Source organism: Schistocerca cancellata, chromosome 4 (genome assembly GCF_023864275.1).
Source record: "Schistocerca cancellata isolate TAMUIC-IGC-003103 chromosome 4, iqSchCanc2.1, whole genome shotgun sequence".
Taxonomy (NCBI): domain Eukaryota; kingdom Metazoa; phylum Arthropoda; class Insecta; order Orthoptera; family Acrididae; genus Schistocerca; species Schistocerca cancellata.
In genome coordinates this window covers 541,968,868-541,983,694 of record NC_064629.1, presented here as the reverse complement: position 1 = coordinate 541,983,694, position 14,827 = coordinate 541,968,868, and the positions used below count along the sequence as shown (strand labels likewise).

The 14,827-nt window shown below is 36.3% G+C and overlaps 1 protein-coding gene across 8 annotated transcripts in view; it reads right to left on the bottom strand.

Moving 5' to 3' along the window:
• The window catches only part of LOC126184785 (phosphatidylinositol 4-phosphate 5-kinase type-1 alpha-like), a 314,413-nt gene that overhangs the window by 192,713 nt on the left and 106,873 nt on the right, over positions 1-14,827 (bottom strand). For 6 of the 8 annotated variants that reach the window (XM_049927350.1, XM_049927348.1, XM_049927349.1 and 3 more), the window contains exons 12-13: positions 11,019-11,081; positions 2,915-2,992 (exon numbers count right to left, since the gene is read on the bottom strand). In XM_049927350.1, coding sequence (XP_049783307.1) covers positions 2,915-2,992; positions 11,019-11,081 — 141 coding nt within the window. The remainder of the gene's footprint in view (positions 1-2,914; positions 2,993-11,018; positions 11,082-14,827) is intronic. The other 2 variants (XM_049927353.1, XM_049927355.1) reach the window with 1 other exon arrangement.

Below are 14,827 nucleotides of genomic sequence, written 5' to 3'. Positions count from 1 at the left end.
ACTTTCCACCTCATGATGCGACTGATCATGTTGTAAAAACTAATGACACCACACAGCATATTCTGTTAAGTCATGAAGTTGGGGAACTTCACCACTTTATTCAAAATTAAGTGAACACTTTCATCAACCACTAACAACTCTGGTCTACAAATACTTGAAATATATCTCACTTATAAGTAATGTTTATAACTGACAAGTCTAAGTAAGAAGATAAACTTCATTCTCCCTCTTTTATAATGCTGAACTGCTCAGGCAAACCATTCTTCTCAGTACTTACCAGGTTATCGCCTTAGCATTTTGACTGATATATACTATTGGAATCACCACTGATTCCTTCAGCCTCTTCCTCCCAAAACAACTATCCTTGAATGTGTCAGAAATGTACAATACTGTGTGTGTGTGTGTGTGTGTGTGTGTGTGTGTGTGTGTGTGTGTGTGAAAATAATGGAAGGCCTATTAACCCTTCAACCGCTACAGATGTGTTCCCTGCATTCCTCACTGAGCACAGCTTTGTTGCTGCTATACTCCTAGCCCAATGCTACTACCTGTGTTGAGAGACAGTGTCCCGACCACTATGAAATACTTACCACCTGAATTTAACACAACTATTATGTGAAAAGGTTCGATTTTTGCACACCTTACAGTCCGATATCTTTACTGAATAAAGGATCAAATTTCTTTTCGTTATTTGCTCTAGTTACTCTGCTGGATCAAATTAAGTAAAATATCCATGAAATTTTGAAGAGTTCACAGATGTATAAACACACTGCGTAGCCTTTGTTTACAGTTGATTTTAGCTTGTACATTGCTGTATATGAAATGTAGATAAGATATCAAAATTTTATTTAAAACTGAGAGCACAACAATATCTCATTTCATTCTCAAGATACTGGTTTTTATATCTGGCAGACACCTGCGCATGGTGTGCCCAATTCCACTCTTGCACATAGGGAATCATGTCATAAAAATCGAAATATTTCATAAACTGTTCAAAGTAGCAAAATGAGGTTTTCTGCACATGATGACACACAATGAGGCATGTATGTTGTATGATAAATATTCAAAACTTCTTGATTCACCAAGATAGGCAAGTAACTTGTTTGCAGTACTGAGAGGGTCAGCAGAATGGGATGCATACACACATCGATAGTGCTTAAGGGAAACCCAGAGGCCACATTTGAACATGCCCTCTGCACCTGGGGAGGGGCATAGTACGATGAGTTAAACTGTCCACAGCAAAGGGTTAATATAACAATATACGCAAGTTACCAAACTCATTGGTTGACTTTGCAAGTACAGCGAAAATACGCCGCATAACCAATCCTGCAATAGATAATTAGCAAATGTTTTGTTAGAGTACTGAAACAGAACTGCACATTACAACCTAATGCTTTTAAAAATTACAGTGTTAATATAATCAGGTTCAATGCTACCCTCCTGCTTTCACAGATGCTGGACTAACAAGTGTTCCATTGTATACAGAGCATTCAACAGAAGTATGACAGTGTATCAGAAATCATATTCACAATCCTAATGATCATCATCAGTGTGGACATTTTTGTGCCCTACTTAGCACGGCGCTCTTGTAAAGAATTCAAACACCTACTAAAAGAATGAACTTTGCATTTCAGTTTTTATTTAAGAAAATTGTACGGAAATTGTAGCAAACTATAATCATACTATGCAATCAAGAAGCTGATGCATGTTTTTAATTATCTAAATACTGAATCTCAAATGACTTAGACAATCTAAAATTTGATCAAAATGTTCCTTTTGAAACTGTTCACATGTCATTAATGACTAGAATAGGCTGTTCCATCCCGAATGCCCATGTGCGCGCAGCCAGGCATTCGCAGGTTGCAGTGGACAGTGTGAACAGTCAGCAGCCAAGCTGTAATGTGCACTCTGTTACAGCCCCGGCCTTGTCGACAGTGATATCCATGTGGTTTGCATATGTGCAGAACTTGCAATAGAGAGCTATCTGGCAGGTAGCCTATACTAGTTGCACCTGCAGGTGAGTGGGCTGATGGGTGCCCCCATGTGCCTAGGCCCCATGGGGCAGTATCGGAACAGCCTAATCTAGAATAACTTATAAAACTGTTTCACAATTCTTGCAAATATTTTTATAAAATCTCTAATTTTTAGAAGTTTTTAATTACATGAGAAGTATTTAAGGGAACTTAGGAATCAAAAATGAAGCTCACATAAAAACGTTCATAAATTTAAAAAATCTCTTTCTGGCAATTGATGTAGAAGAAATAAAATATCCTGTGATTCTAATAAACCAAATGCAGTGAGCTCCTGTCTGAAATACATCACAGTACAAGCAAATCACTGAAACAAAATAGTTTCATTCATTTAATGAAGAGTTGCACATTTCCATTTATATTTATTACCCTATTTCTTACAACATATGCAACAGAAACAAGTATGTTGTTTCTTCGTATACGAATAAAGATAACTCGCTTCAGGTTAATGTACACAATCATCACCTGATATTTTTTATTTTTATTTCTATGTCAGAATCTCTTCAATCAATGAGAAATAGGACAAGTGCTTGCCACTCAAATATGAGAAAAAGGAGACGGGTACCTGACAAAAAAACTTACAAAGCTGGAAAATTTAAGATTTTGTAAACATAGACTGCAAAAACACATGGAAGTACAAAAAAAAGCGAACTTTCAAAATTTAGTTACAGAAATATTTATAAACAGGGAACCCACATCATGAACTCTTAAAAAATCCCCCAGGTATAACTACCTCATAATTCCTTTTATCTGACTTTTTAATTAAAGAATGAAATTAAAAAGATAAATTTGACAATATTCAAACTTAGGATGATATGTTTAATATTTTAGCAAAATGCGTTGCATCAGACATTCAGTTACTTATTGCCAGAAAACAATATACTTACCACTGGATTCTCCGTGTTCATCCTGAGAACGTAATGGTCGAGAGATACTCTTGCGTTTAGAAGGAGAATGTTTCAGTGCTGAAAGAGTATAAGACATGCATAAATACATAACATTTTTGCCAAAACTTTTGATATCTGGTGGTGCGACAAAAATTTAATTTAAGATGCAGTGCTGTAAATACTTCATAGTACTTTGGAAAGAACAATTTATGTCCCATACAGTTTTTAAAGAGGGTGCACACATAAGAATGAAATATTTGCTATATATACTTCCTGATTTGTGCCACAATGTATATTAACACTACCTTTTCTTTTGGGAACTGATCTGAAAGCAAATGAAATTAGACTTCTAAATCCCTTGATGTTCCACCCTATGTGAATGTTCACATACAAAGAAAATAAAACCCCATTTAATGAAGATAAACCAAATTTGTACCTATTAGATGGCAAAAAGAGTTACACTTTTCTCAGTTCTCACATGAAGGATGTAGACTAACACATGAGAAAATCTGGGCTATTTAACCCCTAAGATTATAATCCTGAGGTGCAATGAAGAAATACCATGACATTTGAGTGACTAACAGTGACAGACACATGGCAGCAATTTGTTATAATTTCACATTGTCCAACACTTTTGTGTTGGATTTGACTCTACACTCAATTAGTGGACAACAGGCCCACAAGTATTACATTTACTATTAATGTATTTTGGGCCTCGAGAGAGCAAGGCATGTGGTATCTACAATATTCCTTGATTTTCTTGAAAAGGCATTTGACTTCACTGAAAGTTTCTTCCCAGGCATCTGAAGCAAAGTCATATGTTTCACAGCATGTGGTCATGTCAGTTCTCTCACACCGTCTAATTACGTATTTTCCTCGTGTTCAGATAAAGAAGGAATATAAGACCATTTGACAAATGCAATGACTTTCTATTCTGTGAACACCCCCCCCCCCCTCCCAACTTTTTTTTAACTTGCCTCTTGCAGGAAAAGCCCAATATAATTAAGATGCAAGGTACACACATTTCAGTCTCAGCATCTGTACACATAGTCCCCTTTCACCAAAAGGGAAATGCACAAGACATTTTGTTCACAAACTGACTTCATCTTCAGCTCTACAGTACAATATGGTAAGATAACCCTGCGGTTGAACTATGAAAGACAACAGGTATTACAATTCTAGGATTTGCGGTTTGAGGCTCAGGTATTACTTTTTTCTGTTTTTATAAAACAGTTATTTTCATTCTATTGTGAAGATATTGTTCCCCAGTTTTATATAAATATAACTGTATCCGAGATTGCAATCAAATCTGTACGGTTATTGGTAATGCACAATCAGTTTAATGATAACCGCTTCTTGCAGACTTTTTCTGTATCTGTTGTTATTATCAACAGTACAAAAATTAAAAAGAAGAATATCAAAGTCATCAATCTTCATCACTTAATGTCATTACCAATACGTAACATTTCTGACAATGACAAGTATTTGCACTATGATACAGGAAGTACTGTGTTTCCCTACAAAGCAATTTACTATGAAATTATAGTTCCATACAGATCATCAACAACAAACTTCAGGGATAGTGAATTTCTTTTGTGATTTTCTAACAGCACAGCTACTGCACACCTTCCTAGCAGCAACTGCAATGTAAAAAAAGTATATTAGAGACGAAAACAAAGAGAATGAGGGTACACAGTATTCCAAGCTATTGGAAAATGGTGAAAGCTATTTCGAATTTCAAGAAGGTCATCAGAGAGATGTGCAGAACTACAGGCTATATATTTTTGACAACCTGGTTTTGAATTATGTAATAAATTTTATGCTTATGTATTATGATCTTTGTGGAGACTGAAAATCTCCTTTGTAGAGACCAATAAGACTTCCATGAACAGTGGGCTTGTGAAATTGAAGTCACATCATGCAAGAGATATAGGTAGCAGAAAATGACAATAGCCATGGTGTGGTTTTCAACATCTGGAAGATGTCTGATCTGTTCCTTTCTATAGTTTACTGAAGAAAATCTACAGCTAAAGAAAACTTCACCAGTTTTGTGACTGATTTGAGAACATCCTCACAGATAGAACTCAGATCATCATTTTTTAATGCAGAGAATTCATCAAATACGTAAGTAATTTTGGGCGTACCCAAAGGCAGTTTTACAGCATCATTACACCAGAATCTTTACTAGGCTGAATGCACAAGATAAGGCTTTGTACAGGGAAGCTGCAATGACAGAATATTTTAGTGTAATACGGGAGAATCTGTACCAATCAACCTTTGGTACAAGGAGTGGCAGTTGACCCAGAACATAGATGAATGTAGCATATTGCACACAGATGTTAGAAAGACCCGTCAATGTTCCATTACACAATTAGGGGATCAATCAGTAAAAAAGGTAAAAATGTAAAGATCTATAAGTGTGCATCGTGCGTGACATACCCTTCAAGTCCACCTCAGCACCAGCCTTAGGAAAAGCACTGAGATTCATTGGAAGAATCCTACAGAAATGTAATTTACATAATAAAAGGGTGACAAAATTCTCGTTTCACTAATTTTCCAGTACTACTAGTCAGACAAGGGCACTTACTAGGTAGGATTAATAGAGGAGACAGAGAAGATCCAAAAGAGAACAGCACTTCCTCTTTTTTGACAACAATAGTATTTCTGTCCACATAAATCTCACAAAACTGCTACGATGGTCAAATCTAAGTAGTTTGAGCTCATATGGAGACTGACTGACAGTTGTTCTTTCTGTGTAACGCATCTAGTTTTCCCTGCCAATCTGACATACACTAATTTTAATGCAGTTTTGGCTGAGACCTTAAAAGCACAAAACTGCTTCATGACCACATAAAAATTGTTGAAGAACATCAAGGAAAATATAATTCTCTCTTTTGTGACATTAACATTTTTCCTTTTCAGACTTATTGTGATACAGTTTCAGCAATTTGGCATGTAAGCAGGTAAGTGCGCTATTTCAAAACACGGTTCCCATTTGCTATACATCTAATGATTGAACAATTTCACAAATTGGACAAATCACTTTGTTTACACATACAATATGGAATGAAATACATACAGATACTCAACCTTTCTCCCCATTTATTTACCTGCTTCACCTGCACAAATCATACCCAGGTGTGTATCTAAACACTGTGACTCATTATATTCTCCTGTTCTTTTGAGTTTCCTTTGGACACTGAGAAAGAACTGCATTCATGGCATACAGGATGTTGAAAACAGATTAATCGTTTATGAAATGTGTCCACCAAAGTGAACCTCACTACAACTGTCTTCAATCCTCCCCAAGAATTCTTGAGCTTCTGTGATGGCTTTTTACGCTGTGACAACTATTTTGTTCATTTCAAAACTGCTCTCGACACCATCAGTGGTGACTGTCAAAAGCAAGTCATAGCAATTTTCACAAACTTCCACGCAAAGCTCTTTTGCTTGCCATTCAGCAGTTGATTTACAAAATTTGAAGCAACCTAAGCTCCTGTAAAGTTTATCAGACAATTTTGTGTGTTAAGTTTCATAAAATACTACTGCCACATCAGGTCCAGAGAGTATCAAAACTAACAGCATACAATTATATCTGGTAACATTCAGAATATATTGCAATTGTATTTCTTATACATACGGCATAAGAAACTTGTGTGAAATTGATCAAGTAACTATATTTGAATACCATATAACAGACATTGTGCAGAACTGGTTTGTGATTCTACTAAACTGTGACTCGTATGGGAGTGATCTTACGTAGCACAGTGCTTGTTGATGGCCTTACTAAAAATTCACCACCATCAAGGAATATTTTGCAACTTTTAAAACATTTCAAACAGTCATAAGTCTATGCCTGGCCAAAATTATTATTCATAAGCTTGCTTAACACTGTTTCTGTGGCAATAATCCAAGTTTGAAATGCATACACCATGGTCTGCCCTACTAATTTTTACATACCAACAATCTCAAAAACACATAACAATATGAAGTATTTCGATCACACTAACTACATCACGTGGCATCAAGCCAGCAAGCTGTTTCGTGAACAACGATAGGATTCACAGGGAGACAAGCAAGAACATTCTAAAGACAGCAAATTTAATTCAAAAAGGTCAATCCTGCAAATTGTTCCCATTACATTCAACTGCATTATTCTATCAAATTCGTCCAGCAATGACATTATGATTAGACAAGCATAGTACCGCTCCAAAGATGGGGTAAAAAAACTAGCATACCACCCTTCTGACCCAGCACATCTATCACGTAATATCATGATTAAAACTAATCTACATTTAAAATTAAAGGAACAATGACCTTCATGCTGTAAATCACTAATATGAAACTGAACAAACATGTTGAATAATTTAACACACACACATGCAACATGCAATAGAATAAAAGTGAGCATATAACTGAAGACATTAAAAATATTTACTTGAAGACATATAACACACAAATCAGAAATTAAATACCTACATATACGATAACATTTTACTTATAAAATCAAATGAAAACACACAAACCATAGCAGTCTTGCTTTGTGACTTGCATCTACAGAAGCATATCACTGTTTTTACTTGTGGAATGTAATAAATTAACTGCACAGACTGTCACGTTCTTAGCCACAAGCTGTTCTCTTCAGAAGGGTGAGTCATCTTCACATGTGAAGCTTTATACTATTTCAAGTGGCAGAGGCATCTAGGATTGTGTAAATACCAGACAAATTGGAGAGGTTAGCTACTGCCCTTGAGCTCCAGTGCAGATTCTCTATACTGCTTCTCTGAGAACATGTGATTTAGCAAATAAATAAACTTCTTACAGTACAACACATTTGCATATGTGACATCTATTTCTCCAGCAGAATATTATTTGCTTGTGATACCGTATTACTGTGTCAATACAGTTTGTGATTTAACTTTATTTTTCCTTTTAATGCCATCTTACCAAAAGAGAACAGCTTAAGCAACAGATAACATGCACAACTACACATTTCTTAAACAAAAAACAATAATGGTGTTCTGCCTGGAACATCAAACTTAATATCAGGATAAGCCGACTAAGATCACTCGAGAAATCATTCGAAGCAAATATTTTCAGGGACGATTCATCACTTAAAATACACAACTGGCACATGTTTCATATAGCTGTTTAAAATGTCATCATATTCTCAAACACAATAAACATGAAAAACACTCCATCACCCACTTTTCCCTTATATATGTAAGTTAGTTTTTACTGACACCAGTTACAGAAAAAACACAAAAAATAAAAATATAGACAGTCCTACCAACAACTGAACAAAGTTACTTGTGTTAGTCCTTGTCACAGTAAGATGGTTTCCATGATTTCGAGTGATGACATGCTGTTAAGTATCCCTTCAAAGTTGTTTCAGTGACACCAAATACATCAATACAGTACAATTTGAACAACAATATGTAAATATTGTAGTAGAAAATTCTTACAAAATATTAATTCTTCTGAATCATTTCCACATGCCGTGCAGTCAAAAACAACTATCTTAACAACAATCATACTTTGCTCTGTGGCAACTGGCTGATTTTACAAAGTGATGTCAGCAAAAAACCTGCAGAAGCTGATAATGTGATGTGTGAGTTTTAATCATTAGAATATATGGTAAATTTAGCAACATCATACTGCAGGAAGGTCTACCTTTGTCATAGTTCATATTTCCTCTCTCTCTCTCTCTCTCTCTCTCTCTCTCTCTCTCACACACACACACACACACACACACACACAGAGCAAATGTACAAAACTGATTCACCAGGAGGCCTCAGGGTATAGACAATACATATGTCCTTCAACACAAACTGCAAATGTTTACTATCAAACTGAAGATGAACCGTAACATTTAATCTTTCTGCATACTAGTTTGGGTGGTACCTCTGTTTGGGGACCTAACAACCTTCCTTACTCTTCCATATGAGACAAGTTGCTTTTGACATACTGCAAATAATTATTTCTTTATTAATTCCTCGTGTTCTTCAATCTGCAAGTGAATCAGCAAAAATGTTTCAAATTGTGGAAGCACATAAAAACTTTCAAAGTCAGACTTTAACGTGTTTTTGGCATTTGCCATTTCACTAAATTTAATCACATTTTAGATGAAAGGCTGTAAATGTGTCATAAATGAAGCCCAGAGAAATAACCGAGTTTGAAGTCTTGAAGTAAACTAGAGAAAAGAATTTAAATAATAAACAGTCTTTTGTGGACCAAAATTGTACTGAAACATGTCCAAATTTTATCTCAAATACAATGTTGCTGCTAAATATATTTTGCTTGCTGTACAAGGCATTTAATCATATGGAGAAATAGTACTTTTAACTTGGATGTACCTCCAAATACATTTAAAATTCACCCCACTTAAGGTGAGAAACAAAGAACTCGTATTGACAGTGTTATTTCTATGAAGCAAGAAAAAACATCACAGTACACTTGAAACTGAGCTATAATCATTTTAATTGTAGTGTCAATTGCACAGTACATACCACTGTAGTGGGAGAGATGGGGTGTGGTCAGGAAGAGAATGGAACAAGTGGCAGGGTGAGTGTGTCGGGGCGGGGTAGGGGGGTAATGGCTGAGAGAGGAAATGTAGAAGAAATAACAATATTGATTTACTTCTTTATCAGTTGAAAAGCACTGTCAATAATTATATCTGTAGGGATGGAACAATCACTTCGAGCGAAAACATTAGTGAAGATTATCAAAGTGAGCAAAGTACTCTATAATTAGGGGATGCAAACTTGATGAAAGATGTAACTGTAAATGACAGCTATAAAAGACAGCTCAAAACTGGTGATCCATTGACACTGACGTAATTACACATGGAGCACTAGCTGTTGTTTGAAAAGGATGAGGGAATGTATTAGATATAACCATCGCCCTCTTAAGCAACAATATGGGTGATAATAGGGAGACCATGGAAAACCTACATTGTGATAGAATGGTGGGCACTAAAATCCGCTCCTATAACCTACAAGTCCAGTGTGTTAACCATCTCATCTCGTAGATGAGACTTCTGTGTAAGATGATGTAAACTGGTAAGTAAATAAAACGATAGCATACATCAAGCATACTTTGATCATTAAAAAAAAAAAAAATTGTTTGATGGTGATACTGTCAGTGCATTCACACAGAATATGCTTCTGTATGACAGAGCAATATTTCAGCTTCTTGGTGAATATGTCATCATCTCTTCCTTTCTTATTGAAATATTCTTTTCCTTCTATCCAGGGTATTTATGAAATACTATTCTACCATGTTACATAATATGGACGTAACTTCACAGTACGTTAAAATCCGAAAGCAGCTTATGATGTCAATTCATAATAAGAATAAAAACATGATAACAGGTACTGTAGATGAAAATTTTGTAGATATATAGTGAATGACAACTTGAAAATAACCTGAAAATCTGCACAAAGACATTCTGTTGTTCCTGCCCTCATCATAAACTTAAATTTCATGACAATCACGCTACTTCCATCATAAACTCCATAATAATTTTGTAATGCATGTTTTCTTCTATCAAAATTACTTGCATGCTGTATATGGCACGCAAAATTTTAGAATGCAGTGACCTATAAAACTGTGGTATACCAGTTACAATACACCAATATATTTACAGTGAAGAATTAATTGTCACCTATTCACTAAATAATGGCAGTGCATTAATGTATCAATCTGGAGCTGTGTTGCTAAAACAGTGATAGTAGTGGTAGTTTTGTTTTTTTACCGACACTGAACAACAATCCAAAAAATATTTTGTTTACACGTAAACTCACTCAACACACATGTTAATGTAAAACATCCGCTGCAGTTTAGTAACAGAAATATTAATGAGCAAAGGGTGAAAAGGCATAGACTATAAGTGATTAGAAGCAGTTTTGTTATTCTGCTGGGAAAAAAAACTACATTGCTATTGAGACAGAAGAAAAAAATTTACTACCTGCTGTCTCATCTACTGCCTAATTTACCTTCTTGTTACTATTATTTAGTTGAAATAATTTCCATGCTAATATGTACAGTGTAAGAGTACAAATATATCATGCACAGAAGCTGACAGAGCTAGTAAGTAGCATACCTATGTAGCTGGTAACCAACGTACGAAACTTGCGATGATTGCCTTTAATTTCCGGCAAATCCACTGGTTAAAAGTATTCGCAGCACAGGACAGAGACAGACAGAAAGAAAGAGAAAGGGGAAAATATAGTTTACTGAGCCAGACTACAACACCTTCAAAGATTCAGAAAATAAAATTTGCTGTAATGTTCACTAGAAGAAGCAATATGAATTTACAAAAAGGAAGGTGTAAATATTATATTTTGTGTGTTCGGCTTTTCTCACTAAAATACGCTTTGTTGTAAACATAAATACTATCAACAACTTTCAATAAATTAAGCATGTTTATAATTTCAGACAGAACTTTATGAAAACAAAGCTAATGCCTTCAGGTATTACAACAGAATTCAAAAGAAAATGGGGAACCTTGATGTCATAGATGCTACCAAGAAACAATCTTTCTATCATGCTATTAAGACAGTACTTGTTTGTGATTTTATTACTGAAATTAACATGGTAAATAAATGTTAAAAGAAATTTACTAATCAAAACTTCACTTCATTTTCTAAACAATGTGTCTTTGCACGTAAGAGAGAGTCTAAAAACATGTTACCTTATGAAAAAATGTCTTATATTATTCAATATTACAACACAGTATAGGCACTGATGAGACTACCACCATACAAATCCCCATCATTAAAATATCACAGCTCCAACTTGTGCAGAATATTCAGAGTTTTGGTTAACACAATGACGAAGTTTGAAATTTTCTTTCTGCTGCTAATTAACATTATCCCAAGATACTTCACACAACAGAATGGCATTTAGGCATTTATAACTACATGACAGACAGAAAATAAGTGCAAACAAATTTTACATTACAAAATAGATCAAATTATTATTAAACACCATTTTACATGTTACCTATAAGGAAAAGGGACTGGCTACTCAGTACCACAATGCTGACTCTCTCTCTCTCTCTCTCTCTCTCTCTCTCTCTCTCTCTCTCTCTCTCTCTCTCTCTCCACACACACACTCTTTTTCTCACTTCACAGATACAATGCAACAACAATGAATTCTACACTATTCAAAGACTTGGCAATTACAATCAAACATTTTTACAGGGGTTACTCTAAAAGCAATTTATTGTGGCGCACAAGTTTCAACAGTGTCTGAAAGTAATTAAGAAAATACACAACTTATTGATATAAATGACTGAAAGAAAGTTCTCTCCTGCTACCCTTTTTACTTTTAGTCAGCACCCCAACATTATAAGTGGTTATAGGTAATTCACTAGGCATTTCAGAGTGATTTCTTTTTTTCCATGTGAGAACTAAAGAGAGGGTACTTCGTGTTACAACAGAAATTATAAAATAAGTAAAGGTAATCACTCAGTGCTTATTAGAGACAGTGAGCAGTTGTCAGGCACAAACAGAATTGAAAAATGTTGTTAAGCTTTCAACTATTTAATACTTCAACTGCATCTTTGCTTTTCTTCTATCATCCATGCCTGTTCTCTCCTCTATTTTTATTGTTTTTCTCATTTCCAGCTACCCATTTACTTTATATTTTATGAACACGCACTCTCTGATGTCCAGTCAATATACACTTACAATGTTGTAATTACAGTGATGAAAGACAATTTCAAATAAGCTATGTAGTGTGTTAGGTTGGCTGGTGGTACAACAAGAGCAGTCAGGTGACACAGTTTACATAAGACTGACAGTGTGTTAGATGTATCAAGAGCAATAGTGCGACAGAAAGACTGAGCAGCAATCTGCAGCTGTTTGCTTATGATGCTGTGGTGTTCAGGAAGGCGTCATCATCGAGTGACTGTAGAGGGATACGAGGTGACTTAAACAAAATTTCTAGTTTGTGTTAGGAATGGCAGCTAGCTCTAAATGTAGAAAAGTGTACGTTAATAGATGTACATGTATAAATCAAACACATCCTTTACAACTCATAGTAAAAGAACTGAAAAATTAATAATGAATGAAGATCAGTTACTGGCGATTGGAACTGCTAACACTGAAGAGGGTTATATTAAAGAACTGCAGAAACAATACAATACAAAGTGATACCTGAACACAATTTAACATCACATGCAGTATATTTCTGTAATCATAGTTTGATGGGAGGGAGGGAGGGAGGGAGGGAGGGGGGGGGGGGGGAAAGAGAGAGAGAGAGAGAGAGAGAGAGAGAGAGAGAGAGAGAGAGAGAGAGAATAATGAAAATTACGTTTTTAATCAGGGACTGTTTTCTAAAAGGGATCTGTCTGCCTAATTACGAAACACACACAAATGCACTTCGTGAAAGTGTATCAGTATTCTGTTATCAAAACCCTTTGCATTCTAGAGTCTTTACACATTTTTATTTCTTAAATTTCTCAGACTGTAGAGATACATCATCTTAATTTTTGCGGGTAGGCATTCAAGATTACAATGGACTAATATCTGGAACTATCTTTGCTGCAATCTATTTGTGTAAAAATAGCAACTGTAAGTACACTACTGGCCATTAAAATTGCTACACCACGAAGATGACATGCTACAGATGCGAAATTTAACCAACAGGAAGAAGATGCTGTGATACACAAATGATTAGCTTTTCAGAGCATTCACACAAGGTTGGCGCCAGTGGCGACACCTACAACGTGCTGACATGAGGAAAGTTTCCAACCGATTTCTCATACACAAACAGCAGTTGACTGGCGTTGCCGGGTGAAACGTTGTTGTGATGCCTTGTGTAAGGAGGAGAAATGGGTACCATCACATTTCCAACTTTGATAAAGGTCGGATTGTACCCTATCACGATTGAGGTTTATCATATCGCGACATTGCTGCTCACGTTGGTCGAGATCCAATGACTGTTAGCTGAGTATGCAATCGATGGGTTCAGGAGGGTAATATGGAACGCCGTGCTGGATCCCAATGGCCTCGTATAACTAGCAGTCGAGATGACTGTAATAGATCGTGCAACTACGTCTCGATCCCTGACTCAACAGATGCGGACGTTTGCAGGACAACAACCATCTACATGAACAGTTCGACGACGTTTGTAGCAGCATGGACTATCCACTCAGAAATCATGGGTGTGGTTACCCTTGACGCTGCATCAGACAGGAACTCTTGTGATGGTGTACTCAACGAGGTACCTGGGTGCACGAATGGCAAAACGTCATTTTTTCGGATGAATCCAGGTTCTGTTTACAGCATCATGATGGTCGCATCCACGTTTGGCGACATCACGGTGAACACACATTGGAAGCGTGTATTTGTCATCGCCATACTGGTGTATCACCCGGCGTGATGGAATGGGGTGCCATTGGGTACACATCTCGGTCACCTCTTATTCGCATTGACGGCACTTTGAACAGTGGACGTTACATTTCAGATGTTTTACGACACATGGCTCTACCCTTCATTCGATCCATATGAAACCCTACATTTCAGCAGGATAATGCATGACTGCATGTTGCAGGTCCTGTACGGTCCTTTCTGGATACAGAAAATGTTTGACTGCTGCCCTGGCCAGCCCATTCTCCAGATCTCTCAAAAATTGACAACGTCTGGTGAATGGTGGCCGAGCAACTGGCTCGTCACAATACACCAGGCACTACTCTTGATGATCTGTGGTATCGTGTTGAAGCTGCATGGGCAGCTGTTCTTGTACACGTCATCTGAGCTCTGACTCAATGCCCAGGCATATCAATGCCATTATTACGGCCAGAGGTGGTTGTTCTGGGTACTGATTTCTCAGAATCTGTGCACCCAAATTGCGTGAAAATGTAATCACATGTCAGTTCTAGTATCATATATATTTGTCCAATGA